Raw genomic sequence first — 17,054 nt, forward strand, 5'->3', positions numbered from 1 at the left:
TTAGACAGAGAAAAATCCACATTGTCCTGCATATTCCATGATCTCATTATTCCTTTTGCTGTCTTGCCTCACCTGAGTGAGTCTCAGTTGCTAGAGAAAGTAATGAGGATGTAATGCTTGATACTTTGGTTTCTTTTACTTGGCCCTCTTCTGCGTAACATATTTGCCTGATACATGTGGTTCAGTTCAGTTCAGTCGCTCCGTCGTGTCCAACTCTTCGCGATCCCATGAATCGCAGCACGCCAGGCCTCCCTGTCCATCACCAACTCCTGGAGTTCACTCAGAGTCGCGTCCATCGAGTCAGTGATGCCATCCAGCCATCTCATCCTCGGTCGTCCCCTTCTCCTCCTGCCCCCAATCCCTCCCAGCATCAGAGTCTTTTCCAATGAGTCAACTCTTCACATGAGGTGGCCAAAGTACTGGAGTTTCAGCTTTAGCATCATTCCTTCCAAAGAAATCCCAGGGCTGATCTCCTTCAGAATGGAATGGTTGAATCTCCTTGCAGTCCAAGGGACTCTCAAGAGTCTTCTCCAACACCACAGTTCAAAAGCATCCATTCTTCGGTGCTCAGCCTTCTTCACAGTCCAACTCTCACAGCCATACATGACTACTGGAAAAACCACAGCCTTGACTACATGGACCTTAGTCGGCAAAGTAATGTCTCTGCTTTTGAATATACTATCTAGGTTGCTCATCACTTTTCTTCCAAGGAGTAAGTGTCTTTTAATTTCATGGCTGCAGTCACCATCTGCAGTGATTTTGGAGCCCCCAAAAATAAAGTCTGACACTGTTTCCACTGTTTCCCCATCTATTTCCCATGAAGTGATGGGACCGGATGCCAAGATCTTCGTTTTCTGAATGTTGAGCTTTAAGTCAACTTTTTCACTCTCCTCTTTTACTTTTATCAAGAGGCTTTTTAGCTCCTCTTCACTTTCTGGCATAAGGGTGTTGTCATCTGCATATCTGAGGTTATTGAGATTTCTCCCGGCAATCTTGATTCCAGCTTGTGTTTCTTCCAGTCCAGCGTTTCTCATGATGTACTCTGCATATAAGTTAAATAAGCAGGGTGACAATATACAGCCTTGACGCACTCCTTTTCCTATTTGGAAACAGTGTGTTGTTCCATGTCCAGTTCTAACTGTTGCTTCCTGGCCTGCATACAGATTTCTCAAGAGGCAGGTTAGGTGGTCTGGTATTCCCATCTCTTTCAGAATTTTCCACAGTTTATTGTGATCCACACAGTCAAAGGCTTTGGCATAGTCAAGAAAGCAGAAATAGATGTTTTTCTGGAACTCTCTTGCTTTTTCCATGATCCAGCGGATGTTGGCAATTTGGTCTCTGGTTCCTCTGCCTTTTCTAAAACCAGCTTGAACATGAGGAAGTTCTTGGTTCACGTATTTCTGAAGCCTGGCTTGGAGAATTTTGAGCATTACTTTGCTAGCGTGTGAAATGAGTGCAATTGTGTGGTACTTTGAGCATTCTTTGGCATTGCCTTTCTTTAGGATTGGAATGAAAACTGACCTTTTCCAGTCCTGTGGCCACTGCTGAGTTTTCCAAATTTGCTGGCATATTGAGTGTAGCACTTTCACAGCATCATCTTTCAGGATTTGAAATAGTTCAACTGGAATTCCATCACCTCCACTAGCTTTGTTTGTAGCGATGCTTCCTAAGGCCCACTTGACTTCACATTCCAGGATGTCTGGCTCTAGATGAGTAATCACACCATCGTGATTTTCTGGGTCATGAAGATCCTTTTTGTACAGTTCTTCTGTGTATTCTTGCCATCTCTTCTTAATATCTTCTGCTTCTGTTAGGTCCATACCATTTCTGTCCTTTATCAAGCCCATCTTTGCATGAACTGTTCCCTTGGTATCTCTAATTTTCTTGAAGAGATCTCTAGTCTTTCCCATTCTGTTGTTTTCCTCTATTTCTTTGCATTGATCACTGAAGAAGGCTTTCTAATCTCTTCTTGCTATTCTTTGGAACTCTGCATTCAGATGCTTATATCTTCCTTTTCTCCTTGGCTTTTCGCTTCTCTTCCTTTCACAGCTATTTGTACGGCTTCCCCAGACAGCCATTTTGCTTTTTTGCATTTCTTTTCCATGGGGATGGTCTTGATCCCTGTCTCCTGTACAGTGTCATGAACCTCCATCCATAGTTCATCAGGCACTCTATCTTATCAGATCTAGGCCCTTAAATCTATTTCTCACTTCCACTGTATAATCATAAGGGATTTGATTGAGGTCATACCTGAATGGTCTAGTGGTTTTCCCTGTTTTCTTCAATTTAAGTCTGAATTTGGTAATAAGGAGTTCATGATCTGAGCCTAGAACTGTTTAATGGCCACTAAAAGATGTTCACAGCCTAATCACTGGGAACTTGTGAATAATGTTAATTTATGTGGTAAAGGGGACTTTACATGTGTGATTAAGTTAAAGATTATGAGATGGGGTGATTATCCTGGATTATCTGGCTGGAACCAATGTTGTCTCAGCAGTGCTTATAAGAGGGAAGCAGGAGGATCAAAGTGAGAAAGAGGAGATGTGCAATCTCTCCATAAGTTGGAGAGAGGTGCTTAGAAGACAGAGGAAGGTGCCATGAGCTAAGAAATGCAGGTGGCCTCTGGAAGCTGGAAAAGGTGAGGAAATAATTTCTATCCTGCGGCCTCCAGAAGGAACAGAACCCTGCTGACAACTTGATTTTATACTTCTGGCTTCCAGAACTGTGAAAGAACGCATTTGTGTTGTTTTAAGGCACTAACTTCATGCCAGTTTATTGCAGGAGCAATCGGAAATTACTACATTATAAGATGCCCAGCTTTGCTTCCTAAAGATACTTGCCATGTCTCCTTCTAAATTACTTCCTGTTTTGCAATAGGACCTCAGAAAGTCCTGATGAAGAGCTTAGGAAACATCTGGTGGAGTCTGGAACCCTCAGGCAAACATACACTTGCTTCTCTGGTTAAGGAATGATTCTGTGTTTTTATGGACTAAGATACCCAAGCTTCCTGATTTCTAAAAGATTGCTTTTGGAAAAACTGTATTTGAGTATAACTGAAATCTTGAACTTCTTTAGAAATGAAAGGTAACCCATTATTGAGTGAGAAGCTGTATGCTAGACCATGAATTTCCCAACTCCCACTTTCTTTCTGAGGCTCCTTGAACAGTTTGCTTATTTTCTCTTCATCATAATGGAACAACTATGTTTTCCATTAAGATGAAAACCTTCTGTGATCAGATGAAGATATCTTCTGAGCATTTCCATTCTTTTCAATAAGTGCAAAAACTCCGTAATGCAGAAGTGCTTGTTCATATAGACGTAGAAAATGGAGAAGGAGTGAGTCAAAAAGTCTATTTTCATCAAATGCCTCAGAGGAATTCTTTGCTGGCTTTTGTTGAGAGAATAGCATTCATTAAAGCCATATTATTTACGCAGTTGATTTTTATAACAAGTTTGTTGCTGTGGTGTCAGGCCAAAGACACTAACAACAAAACCCCATAACACAAAAACCAAGTTTAATGTGGAAATTAATGTCAAAGAAATGGAAAAGAGGGTGCCTTAATAGCATATGTTCTTCAGGGAAAAGCTCACTTTTCTTATATAAGAGCTCTGTCAAAGCAGATGGGCCTTCCAATAGATAACAAACTCATCATGGAGAACACTATGCTTGGAATTTCCTGCAGTTAAGTCCCTTCAGGGACACTGTCTTGGAAGATGTTAATTACCAATACAGAAAACTTTTTCTGCTAATAAAACTAGTTATGCACAGTTGCTTTTACATTAAAACCCGCTAGATTAAAAGAATCTCTATAAGAGCATATCAAAAGGCAAATTAATCATATTGCAAGCTGTTAGTTTTTCTATCTAGATACTCAAATGCTACTGAAAGTTACATGTCAGAATTAACCTTTTTCATATTTCTTTAACCCAAGAGATTTCAACTGTCACCATTAAAACCTTTAGAGCATATTATCTCATAAGAGTTGCTACATATCAGCAGAGGGATCCTCCATTATCCAAATAAATGGGTCAAAACATTTTAAAATGTTTCAGAGCAATTTTTAAAAATGATTGGCTCAAAATGTTAAAATTTATTGTTTTCTTCTAAAACAGTAAGCATAACAATGGAACGCAGACAAGGGGACAGAGCATGTTTCTGTTATTAGGTAATCTTACGATGCTGTACTAAAAAGTCTAGATCTATACTTGGAATTGTATCCAGCTCTGGATGGATAGAGGTTTTAGATGAGAGTCATAACTGCAGCTGGGAATCAGAAAATGAAGTATAGGAGGAGGAACCATCCTAGAAATTAGAAGGCTGTCTTAGTAATGGTTTTCAAGTACCAGAGGACTTATGAAGCAGATAATTACAGCTATCTCAAGACCCGGTTTCAATCCCTGGATTAGGAAGATGCCCTGGAGAAGGGAATGGCTACCTACTCCAGAATTCTTCCCTGGAGAATTTCATAGACAGAGAAGCCTGGTGGGCTACAGTCCACAGGGTTGCAAAGAGTCAGACACGACTGAGTAACTAACACTTTCATTTTCCTTTCAATTGAGGACAAACCAAGAAGCTTCCAATGCAGCTTGAAAGGAGCTGAGTTGATCACAAGGAGGAATTTTCTCATGGTGAAGTATCTTTTTGACTTGGATCATTTAGCAGCAGAATAGTCAGGCCAGGAGATCAGGTGCTGGACCAGAATGGGAAAGACTGTCCCTCCCCAGATATCAACAGGAGGTTAGGAGCCTCCAGCATATCATGATGCTCCCCATCTTGCCTCATTGCTGTGCCCTTGCTTTCTTGCCTCTCAATTTTCTATTATCATTTTCAGCCTGACTTTGACTATTAGGGTCCAGATGACAGACAAGAATTCTAAGAGCCCTCACTTTATTGCTTCCTCTGAGGATTTCAGAGCTTACTGAATGATTCTAATTCATAGAAAAATGAGCCAAAAATTTTTTTTTCATGACTGCTGTGAAAGGAGATTACACAATATTTCTTCAGGGGCCTTTACAAGTAGTTGCTTCACAGGGAAAATTGGAAAAACAGGACAGATTTCTCATGAGAGCTGGACCAGATGGCCTGTGTGAGGACTCTCAGAGTCCTCCCTAGTTGTCGATTCCAAGAAAAAAAAAAAAATCACTGCTGGGCTTCTGTTTTGGTTTCCAATCTGAGTAACTGAAAATCAACCTGCAAGGAGGGTTTTTTTTAATGTATTTTGATTCTGAGTCTCAGGAGCAAGTTTTCAAAGTAATCTCTCAAAGCATGAAGGAGAGTGAAGTAGGTTCAGTGTTGAATGCCCTAAGGAGCATTTCATATCCAGGATTGACATGTATTCCTGTCCTATCACCTGTGCCCAAGGGTTTGTAGATTTCTTTCTGAGACACCTGTTATTTAGAAACGGTGATACCAAGCACACTGTCATCTGAAAGTTAATTTATGTTCAGCTTCAAAATTAGTATAAGTAGAGAGCTGCCACGGGGGCACTTTGGGGTCCTCACGACTCTGCAGGAGACGAAGGAAGCTGCTCTGGCTCTTCGAATGCACAGCAGGGCTTTCCTTCTTCTAGAGATAAAAGCTTGAACTGCAGACTACGCACATGTACAGAAAGGAATTGTCTCTTCTAGAAGTGTTTCATGCTCTGTGCTTCTTTCCTGTGTTAAAAAATGGGGCATGATCAAGGAGCTACCATGTAGAAGCTAACAGAGCATAAGGAATCCTGCTCTTGGAGCCAGGACCTGAGTTTGACCTTGACCCTTTCATCAGCTCCTTGAATAACTGTGATCAAGGAACTGGTCATTCTGCATAAAATGATATGACTGAACTAGATGGAATCTGAAGTTTCCTCAGTGCCAACAACCACTGCTAATTCATTTATTTCTGTGATTACATAGGATTAAAAATTCTCAATACTGAAGTGGAAATTTGAAAGACTTTTTTTGGCCTTTATCCTTCAGTCTCTATCACTCTTATCTTCTAATTCTGAAAAGAGTGGAAAACTGGTCATAGAAATATTTTTAAGCACACAACATGATTAAAATTGCAGCATCACATTATTTTTTATTATTTCTGATGACTCCCAAAATGGCTTTGAAATTCTTATAAGGAAATGGATGAATCAATACATATGAATTCAGTTCTTCTCATAAAATGGTATTCTGTTTTTTTCAAAACAAAAGTTGTGAAACATACTCAAAGAAACCAGGAGTCCTATACTTTGATCAATTCACTGGACCCAAGTCTCATCTGTTCATGAATTCATATAGTAATGACAAACTATGCATTTGATGACATGAATTTAAAAAATCCAAGTGAAACTTATGAATCTGATTTTCCTTTTCAATGTAATGGAATTTTTTTCTCCTCCTCTCAGAACATTTCTCAAATTACCACAAGTGCAAATGTTTACAGAAATTTTTTAAAAAAGAATTTCTATAATGAGTGCAACGTCCAAAGAGGGTCATTGAATGGATTTAGGATTAAGGGCTCCAAATGTAGTAAGTCAACTGAAGATCTCGGCTAGAAGACAAGTTCTTTCTGGAAATACCTTGGGTAGATTCCTTTACTTGTGCATGCGTCTACACACATACACGCACAGATTGTGCATATATACATTTCCAAAGCTACAGACCTGGAACTATGTTTGCCTACCAGTCGCAGGAGGCTCCCTCCCCTCCTACCATTTTCTCACCATCCCATGGATGCCAGACTTCTGGCTGATGCCTTGCAGAGGTGGAATAAACTCTATGAGACTGAATCAGCAACCAACTTTCAGGAAGGTTTCTCCACCTCCCCCATTTTCATCATTTTGCTTTGAGGAAGAGAGGAAAGCCCACATCCATGGGTATAAGTGAAAATGACAACTATATTCTTTACCCGCTCTCCCCGAAAACGGCATTTTAAATATCCAAGCTGCTCTCTTCTCTGGACTAAAATCAAATATTTCTATTTGAAACACAGCCACAGAGCTGGCACTTCTCCCCTTCCTTCTCTTTAGCCCACCTATTTCCTCCCACTTTTCCCCATACGGAAGCTCACAAGCATACACACACACTCACACACACTCAGTGCCTTTTATGTAATCAGCTGACAAGATTGATCTTTCACTTCAATTGCTTTGATTCAAAATCTGCCCACCATTCGTGGGAGGTAAAGAGCTGTGGATGAGATGTGTGCTTTAATAAAGAGGCTAGAGGAGGAAGGGCCTGAGGAAGGCATCTGGTCCGAGCCGTTTTTATGTAGTCTTATTTTTATAGGAAAATAGAAAGTGCCTTGGAATTCACCATAAATTCTCTTGTTTCAAACTTACAACTCTTAGATTTTTTTTTTTTTTTGGAACAGCTACCAGATTAATTTCTTCTTAATAGAACTCTGCCAGACACCTTGTTCAAAACTCTGAAATGATTCTTCATTGCTGATGTTCCCCTTACATCCAACTCCTCTTTGCCTCTACAGGATACCCTCTCACCGCTTCCCTGTATGAACTCTCTGCCCTACTCCATTATTTCTCAGGACTCCACGCACAGCCTTTGGGACAGGCTGCTCCTCTGCTACAGTCTATCAGATCTCATCCTCCTTTCTGCTCATCTTGGTATTTCTCCTTTCTCAACATCAAGCTTCCCTGATCTTTCTCAAGAAACCTCTCCCTAACTCCTACAGCCCCTGATGAATGATGGCTCCTCAAACTACAGCAACAATTATTCTTTGTATCACTGAACATATGCAGCCTTTTCATGCAGGTATCTAGCCACATTGGGCCTCCCAGGTGATGTAGTGGTAAAGAATCTGCCTGCCAATGCAGGAGATACAGGTCTAATCCCTGGGTTGGGAAGATCCCCTGGAGGAGGAAATGCAACCCACTCCAGTATTCTTGCCTGGGAAATCCCAAGGACAGAGGAGCCTGGCAGGCTACAATCCATGGGGTCACAGAGAATTGGACATGACTGAGTACACACACCACACCACCATACTAGACTGGAAATACTCAAGAGAGGATCCTTACTCTGTATCCCCAGCATTTTATACAGTATCCTGCATGTGTAGTCATTCATTTTCCAGACATTTATTGAGCAGTTTTTATGTGCCAGGTTAGACTCTGGGGTTATAGAGATGAGCCCAGAGTCAAACCTCAAGCTGTTTACAGACTAATGGGGAAGATACAGATGCAAATGGATAATAGCAACACTACGTGACCAATAATTTCCATAACAGAAATGAGAATCATACAGTGGACGCACTAAAGAACAAGTACTTAATGCTGTATGGGGTGAAGCCAGGAAAGGTTTCACAAAGAAGGTTAGGCTAGAGTTGGGTCTTAGAGGATGCATAGTAGCTTGCCTAACTGTTCAAAGGAGGTAGGAGAATTCCAGGGTAGAAGGACCAGCATGGAAAACGACACAGAGGCATAAGAAAACCAAGAAGGTCCAGGGTACTAAAAGGAATTCTCTCTCAAGTAGGTACTTCTGATAAAAAAAAAAAAAAAAAAAGTTGTCAGAGATAAGAACAGAGTAGTGATTGTAAAGCATGCTGAATGCCAGACCATGAAGGATCTCAGGTACCATGCTAGGTAGCTGGGATTTTATCCCCTGAGCTACAGAATGGCAATGAAGAAACTTGGGAATAATTCTCTAATCTGAAGTTATCTAATGATGACAACAACCCAATTATCCTTCACTGAATGAATGGTTAAAAAAATCGTGAAACATCCTTACCATGAGCTACTACTCAGTCAGAAGAAGGAATGAACTATTGATACACACAATCTGGATGAGTCTCAAAAGAGTTATGCAGAATGGAAAAAGCCAATGCCAAAATATTACAGACTGTATGATCCCATTTATATAATGTTCTTGAAACAACAAATTATGGAGGATCAGCGACTAGTGGGTGCTAAGGATTAGGGACTGCGAGGAGGACATGGATGTGACTATAAAGGGGTAGTATGAGGGAGCCTTGTGGTGATGAAGCAATTCTAATGCTTCACTGTGGTGGCAGTTACACAAACTTCTACATGTGGTTAATAGCACAGACATAGAAATACACAACACGTGAATACATGATAACCAGTAAAATCTGAACAAATTCTGTGGATTGCAGTAATGTCAATCTACTAGTTTTGATATGGTGCTATAGTTATACAAGATGTTCTCAGTGGAGAAAAATCATTTAGTTACATAAAAATTCCCTGTATTTTTTTGTGAATTTCTGTGATCTATAATTATATGAATTAAAAAATTTAATAATGACCAAAAAAAAAAAGGTAAAGTGGATTGACTCCAAAAAAGGAGAAGCTTTATAGTGGAATTAAAGATTATTGCTCAGGCAATTTCCTTCTTGTAAATAATTCTCTAAAGAATTTCAAAGCCTGTTTTATGCAACTATATAACACAAAGTTATATTGATACAAATGTATATGTTACAAATAATACTTTTTTCATGAAATTGGGTTCATTGACATTCAACTTGTTCTGGAACTAAAGTAAAAATTTTGGAATAGAGAAGTAGCTTATCAGCACAAATGTGCTCAAATATGAATAACAAAAGCTCTGAGATCACGTTCATCACTAGTAGCTGGATCATTCTAAAAAAAAAAAAAAAAAATCTTAAAAAAACAACCCGAACCAATCAATCAAACAAAAGCAACCAAAAAAAGCTGGCTTACTTTCTGTTCTGAGTGATTTGCCTTTCTTAGGATAAAAGGTTCATGTATGTATCTACCTCTATGTGATACCCATCACATATATATATATCATGTAAACATCTATCATGTATACCTGCACAGTGTATATCAAACTCTAACAGTGTGATGAACTCTAATATTAAAAATATATGCAAAACTAAGATAAACGACCTCTCATGTATTAATAAGGCACAAGTATAAAAACTATAAGAAACACAATAGTCCTGTATTATCTACACACAAGATAGTTCCCAAGATAAATGTTAGATGGAATTTTGTTCTCTTGAACTTACAGTGACATTTGAATAGCAGATTGCTCTGGTGGATTTTTTTTTTTCTCACCATCAGCCTTGAAACAATAGTTAATTTTATGCAAGATTCTTGCACAATGCTGATGTGAAGGTAAAAGTGGCTTTGGATATTCTTACAAAATTCAGATGCCTCATACAAGTATATATTGATTCTTTCTAAAATCTCAAGTTCACGAGTTCCTGATTAATGTCAGGTTGGCAACGTCAGGATGGAAATTATAAGCGGTGAGTTTTGCCTTTAAAGTCACAAGGTATTAAATGAGTAGAAAGCATTCTACTCAGGGTTATAAGTAGGTCCTCAATGGCCAGGTAGCCCCCTACAGCAAGGTTGGAACCTGAAAGAAGTCCCTGGGATGGCAAATAGATGGCAGATATGGGCACAATGACTTGTTCCCCAAGATGTAACCATAACAGAGACAGTAACCTCAAAATGGACAAACAGATTGGTTGAAGTCTGACTATGAACCCCGCAAATATGGCCTTCATAAAAACATCTTATAGTAGAAAATTATTATGTATTTGTGAGTTTGCTTATTCATGGTCTGTTTTCCTAAGAATGCAAACCTCAAACCTTATCTGGTTTCTATACATTTGTGTACCCATTTCTAATGGGGTTCTTGCCACAGAACAGGTGCTCAGTAAATATTTGTTGATTAAATGGATATCTCTTCATTCCATAACATTTTTTTTTACAATTACTGAGTGGTAAACACTTTAAAAATTCTGACCAATGCTATGAACCCTCTCCTCAAAAATATACACAGAAAGACAATATTTTTACTTTCTATAGGATTCATGGATCCCAGTTAAGTTGTGCCGATGGAAATCATTTTCAAGGATGAGAATGTTATTATAAACACAATTAGCCACTGATTTTCCATTCTAGTTCCTTCAGGCATTCTTCTTGATTGTTTACCCAAGCCAATTACCTCCCCAAGTCTATGGCATTATTTTTTAAATTTTTTGCTACATTATTAGTAATAAATAGTTTTTGCATGCACTATATATTTTAGTGACATCAATGTCAAAATATATAACTAATAAACTATTTCTATCATTTTTATAAAGTATATTGTAGTCTCTTTCCCTCCCACTTCTGTCTTTCTCTTCTTTCTTTCTCCAACCCTAAGAAAGTCTTAGTGTACATTTGGCATAATCTTCTGATCTCTTTCCTAAAAGGTCACTCTAAGTAGAATTTGAAAGACAAAGGAGTTAAGTCACACTCACACACAAAGCCACCTGCCTGTCATAGATGGAACAATTCAGAATAAGAGGGGGAGTGGAAACCAGGTAATATCCAGTCACCATAAACAACAAATACTTCAAGTTATCCTGAAGACTGCAGATGGCTACCTTTTTGTCAGTAAAGAGCTATCCTTAGTTGCTAGTAATGAAAGATGCCCAAGTGAATCTTATACACTGAGCTTTGGTGTGTATTATCATTCAAACTGAGCTGAGCTATATTACCAGAAAAGCCATAATGGAAATCTGCTTTCGTAAGATGAAACTCTTCCAATACACTAATTCACAAGCAACTATGAAACTCTGCCACAAGAAATGAAGGGTGTTACTCTTTATCCCTTCTGGCTTACAAAAAGAGAGCTCAAGGTGCTGCTGAAGGCCACAGTTCAAATTACCTCTGCAGTCAGCTTTAACCCTGAGTGTCCCGTTCCCAGAGACCCTGCCCAAGAAGGCAGCAACTCCTCTCCATCTCCATCAGAGCAGCTGAAGTGCACACGGAGTGCACTGTGGCCATGGGGCAGAGGCTGGGTGTGTGCCACAGAACCAGCAATAGAAAATGCCAGTGCACTCAAGACTGCAGTCCTAGTTATCAGCCTGTCATGGGGCCCCATTCTCCACCCTGGAAATATCAAGAAAAGCAGAGGTCCTCACACCAGTGATACTTCAAGGAGTCACCTGGAGTTAGGTTGCTTGCACTGTACTGCAGTTGGGGCAAAGCGCTTTAGCTATAAATTTTTAGTCAGTCTACCCCCATCAAATTCAAGGCTTTATTTCTTAATGACTCAAAAATATACCAAAACAACAGGGCTTGCTGTTTTTTCAATGAGATTCCCTGTTAACTCTGCAAAGAAACTTTTTTCAAGGACAACTTTTACAGAAATTGGTTTGAATGCTTATTTCAGAATCCCCACAAGGAAAACCTAGTCTTAAGTGTTCACAGGCATTATTTTAATTGCCTTAAGTTCCTTTCATCCTAAAACCTGGTTCCTAACAAAGATGAGGGAAAGTTAAATATAAATAATGGACAAAGTTGTGTCTACAAACTAGAATCACCAAAGCCTTTGGAAAACGCATCATAAGCTCTTCTGTACATCTGCAAAGACTTTCAGAGACAAAAAGCACAGGAGTTTTAAAGAAATAAAGTCAGAAAGATTCAGCACAAAACAAATACAATGAGGAGGCAAGAGTCACAGAATTGAATAATGAAAATTTCTACTTTTCAAATTTCAGTCATTCCCTATTAAAGAGAGCATCAACTATTACCAGGAAGATTTCCAGCTCTGGAAAGCAGCATAGAGGGAAGGGGAGCTTAAAATTTTATGAAGAAATCAGTAATATTACAATTGACTTTTTCTCTATATTTCATAAGGTCTGCACTGTATTTCAAGAATAATTTAGGTTTAAGTATGTCAATGTTCAAACTAAGTTACCAGTATAGGTGTTTCTTCCCTGTAACAGAACTTCCTTAAAAGACTGCCCAGCATTTGTCACCATGAGCTTTCAAAAGATAAGAATACAGTACTAGATGGAAAACTATTTTTAATAGTATAATCACAGAAACTACAGTCTGTACCATAAAATAGGACAGGCACATTTGCTATTGAAAAGCTACTGTAATCTCAATACCAGTTTTCAACTGCTGTGTTATTCTCTGAAAACGAAATTCATATAGCTCCTAAGGTGTTCATAACACTTTAGAATATACAAAATGGGCCACAGTTTTTAAATCCTATACATAATACAACACCACACAACCACCTTGGGTTTTCCACTTTCCTAAGGAAAGACACGTTTCCTATTTTAAAGACACCTGCAAATTCTAAATTAAGCAGCCCACCAATAAGTAAGTCACTTTTCAAAACCGCTGAATTGTCTCCACTACACCTGTAATAGAACACAGAACCCGGGGCAGAGGGAATCTTATCAGTACGTCCATACCTATATTTCATGCCAGTCTGCTTTGCAGTGGACTCTTTGAGAGAGATGTGATGCTGAGGGGTGAAGGTCCCTAGGCTGCGAGCGATGATAGCAACCGTGCGGAATTTGGCCCGGGCTGCGTTCACCACATTGGGGGCGGTGGAGCTCTGCTTGCTCAGAAGTCTGTCCTCACCATTCCGACTCTTCAAATTATGCTCGGTGCAGGCTATGGAGACTTGCATTGCTTCCCCGGGCACCGCGCGGTCCCTCTCAGAATCCCAGAATACAGGCAGTCAGGAGAGATCGAGCAGCTGGGAGGGTCTGCTCGGCTTTTAACCCCTCCTTGCTCCCTCTTCCTCCGAATGCCGGCAGAGGAGTCCTCGCGGCTGACTTCAGAGTCCGGGAAAGTGGCAGGAGTGGCTGCGGTGCAGGACAGAGTCCCAGACACCAACAGAAGTAAACAGCCAGCCCTTAAGTTGTCACAGCAGCTGGAGCGCGGATCAGGCTCTTAAATCTTCCCAGGCAGTAATCTCGCTTGATTAAACAGCCAAATCCATGTAGTCGGGAGGCTTGGGCAGACGCCTGGAGCTAAGCATTCGTGCTGACTGCACGCAGCCCTGCCAGAAGCCCGTCCGCCGTGTCTGAATGCGGGCTCGCCTCTGGGCGATGGCTCAAATCCACGCAGGCATACCGCAAGATGCGCCGCTAGCACCCTCTGGACCACAGGCAGGATGCTCTACTGGCGCGTGGAGCATCCCAAGAAGCAGCTAATGGCAAGCCGCTCCCCAGGGACCGGTGCTCTCCATCCACTCAGGCTGTCAGCTCCCTCCCTGGCCCACTCCGGGAGGTCCTGGGAGCTCCTCAAGACCCCTCCCCACTCATTTTCAGGCAAAAGCCTGGGTCATTGAATCCGTACCCACACAGTTTGCGGCTGCATGGAGGAGCAGGAAGGTTCCTTTAAAGAGCTCCTTGCCTTTGTGTGCGACGGGAAGGCAAGAATCACTTTCGCCAGACTCTTGCTGTAATAGAAGCTGGAGGGCTGCTTTTCAAGAGGGATTCTGCCCAGACTCAGACCAAATTCTGCTGCAGCACAACAGTTGGAATGGGGGAAGGAAGGATGGGGATGCTTTTGCCAGAGAACATGCCAGTGAATTAACACGTGAATACTCTGTGACTGGTTTGTTACAACACAGCTTGAAATCCCTGTTATTAGCCTTACCAGCGTTATTTCACATTTGCATGTTACTTACTTCTTAAGCAAATTAGTTTGAAGTTTACTGAAAAGACAGTGCAGACTTTTCAGTCAAGTAACCTAACTTGCTGCAAAATCTATTCTGGCTCACAAAGGAGGGTGAAGGATGGGAGAGGAGACAGCAATTTGGTACCACCCAGAAGGGGGCTGCACTAGCTAAGCAAAAGGTCCAAGTCATCATCCAGAAAGGTCCAGGGCATGTGACTGGGACTATGTTCACTGCCTGCTGGTTATCTATGACCAGCTGGTGAGGACAAGCATTATCCCCAGGTCAAGGGTAGGCAGCAAGTCACCTCCTGTCTTCTCTGAATGTTCCTATGAGGCAGAAACATTGCCTGGTTCAGTATCAGATTCAAAGCAACTCCTCAATAAATGTGATTGAACCAAACCAAGCAGCAGGGGGCTAATAATTTATCTCTTTGTTTGAAATGCATGGCAGTCAGAGCTTTTTTCAGATAGATATGCTTACAATAAAACTGTGGGGCTTCCCTGGTGTTCCAATGGTTAAGAACCCGCCTGCCAATGCAGGGGACAAGGGTTAGATCTCTGATTCTGGAAGATCCCACATGCAGGGGAACAAAAAGTCCTTGCACCAGAACTACTGAGCCCGCGTGCTGTGTAACACCTGAAATCTGAGTGGTCTAAAGCCTGTGTCTGCAACAAGAAGACTTGCAATGAGAAGTCCATGTACTGCAACAAAGACCCAGTGCAGCCAAAAATAAATAAAAATTTTTTTAATTAAAATTTTTAAAGTTTTAAAATTAAAACTGCACCTTCTGCAAAATCAGCTCTCTAATGGTGGTTCCCAACAGAAACTGCTGTCAAGAAAAAAGGCAGTGTTTAAATCAATGATATTTGTAAGCACCATCTCTATATTAGGTATTGGAAAGAAATGGGGAGAAAAAAAATGAAGCACTATCCTTCTCAAGGAACTGGCAACCTGGATGGGAAGAATAAAGCAATCACCCTTAAAGAGATTAATTAACAATGTTTGTAAGAGTGGTACGGACAGCAAGTACACTAGAGTTAAGCAGGAGAATGATTACAGGAGGCTAGAGAAAGTTTTTCATTTTGATTTACCCTGTACATTTGTGGTGAATCCCTATTATGCACCTGATTGCTTGTTGCTGGGATACAAAGATAGCCTAGATGCAGGCTAGACCTCCGGAAGCCCAGGCAGCCCTCACAGACTACAGAACTTTGCCTAGGACATGAATTTGATTAGCTGGAGAGGAGTTAGTCTGTCTTTCCAGAGACTGGCTGGGGTGAGGAGAACATACACTCTGGCTGTGTCAATGTGACATATATATACGTATGTATATATATAGCAATTCTGACTACTTCTCCCCAGATTAAGTTGTATGAATGAAATTTTCAAGTAGAAAATACATACCTATTTTGAATTTCATTCCAGAGAAGAATCATAATGAATCAAATCATAACATTTTATAACCTGCATATAAGGTTTAAATGACAATGTGGAATCTCATCCTCTACCCTCCATGCTCTTTCCCCTCCTTATTTAACAAAATAAATATACTGCCTACTGTTTAGTTGTTGGGAAGTGACTTAACGAAGAGGTAAGTGTTGTGGAAAGGGACAAATGAACCTAGGCTGCCTTTTTTTACCCTCAGCTTGCAGGGAAGTAGTTCCTGAAGCAAAATTTTGTTCCCTGGAGTAAATAACAGTGAGCAGAGAGGAAGTAGATCATTAAAACTTTTATTTTTTTCACAGTAAGCTGGCTCATCGGGGATAATCAATGTGAATCAGGAAAAGAGTCAAAGTGAGAAGAGGAAGTAGTAGGAGGAATCAGAAAGAACAGCTCAGAAAAGGAGGGAGAGACAGCGTAAAGCAGCCTGGGAAGCAAAACAGAGGAACATGCTGATCCACAGGGCCTGAGGGGTCAGGAGCCAGTGGCTCCAGCTTGGGCACTGGCGAAGGGGGAAAAGGTATGGGAAGGCAGCTCAGGACCGAGGTAAGAGAGCTGCCAGTTCTTAGGGAGGAGGGACAGTGTTTTAGGGTGTGTGAGGTCTGGACACTGTTAACTGAGTGGCTTTCAGGTTTGCCAAGAACTAGCAGAGCAATGCCTGAAAGCATAACCAAAACCAGAACAGGGACTAGGTTATCAGAATAAAACATGCAAGGCAGAGAGAGCACTTATGAGTCACTTATTTATCCCCCAGAGGACAAAGCAAGGCGTCTTGTTCAGAGCAGGCCTTTGCTCCATAAACATTAATAATCGAGAAAAGATGATAAGGAAGCTAAGTGAGAAAGAAGGGAAGAAAGGAGCAAGAGAAGGGTATGGGAAAAATGCCAAAATCTTCTATAAACTTGAATCCTTAAAAAGAGAGAGAGAGAGAGAAAGAGAAAGCCCTGCATATTCTAGTTTTACACAGCCTGCTCGCTTGAAAGGCACCAATAACTGCCCCACATTCACGTCTGCACCTCTTGTGTGTGGACACCTGTCCGCCTTTAGCACCTGCCTCAAAGAGAATCAAAGGACCAAGGCCAGAGGAATGCTCGCAGTGCAAGCCTCTTTCTGGTTGCCTGCAGTGAGCCTTTCCAGATCTAATGCTACAGGGGCTTTCTGGCAGCCGGCCAGCAGCCTGGTGACATACCCCTGGCTGTGCGCACCCTTCCCAGCATTAGTGG

At 41.0% G+C, this 17,054-nt stretch overlaps 1 protein-coding gene across 2 annotated transcripts in view; it reads right to left on the bottom strand.

The window, feature by feature from the left end:
• The window catches only part of KCNAB1 (potassium voltage-gated channel subfamily A regulatory beta subunit 1), a 451,035-nt gene that overhangs the window by 267,078 nt on the left and 166,903 nt on the right, over positions 1–17,054 (bottom strand). The window contains exon 1 of one of the 2 annotated variants that reach the window (XM_004003225.6): positions 13,172–13,811. The exons of the other annotated variant lie outside the window; for it this stretch is intronic. Within the exon in view, the coding sequence (XP_004003274.1) occupies positions 13,172–13,392 (221 nt within the window). The 5' untranslated portion in view covers positions 13,393–13,811. Of the gene's footprint in view, positions 1–13,171; positions 13,812–17,054 lie in introns of those variants that run through there. 2 annotated transcript variants of the gene reach the window in all.

Source organism: Ovis aries, chromosome 1 (genome assembly GCF_016772045.2).
Source record: "Ovis aries strain OAR_USU_Benz2616 breed Rambouillet chromosome 1, ARS-UI_Ramb_v3.0, whole genome shotgun sequence".
Classification (NCBI taxonomy): domain Eukaryota; kingdom Metazoa; phylum Chordata; class Mammalia; order Artiodactyla; family Bovidae; genus Ovis; species Ovis aries.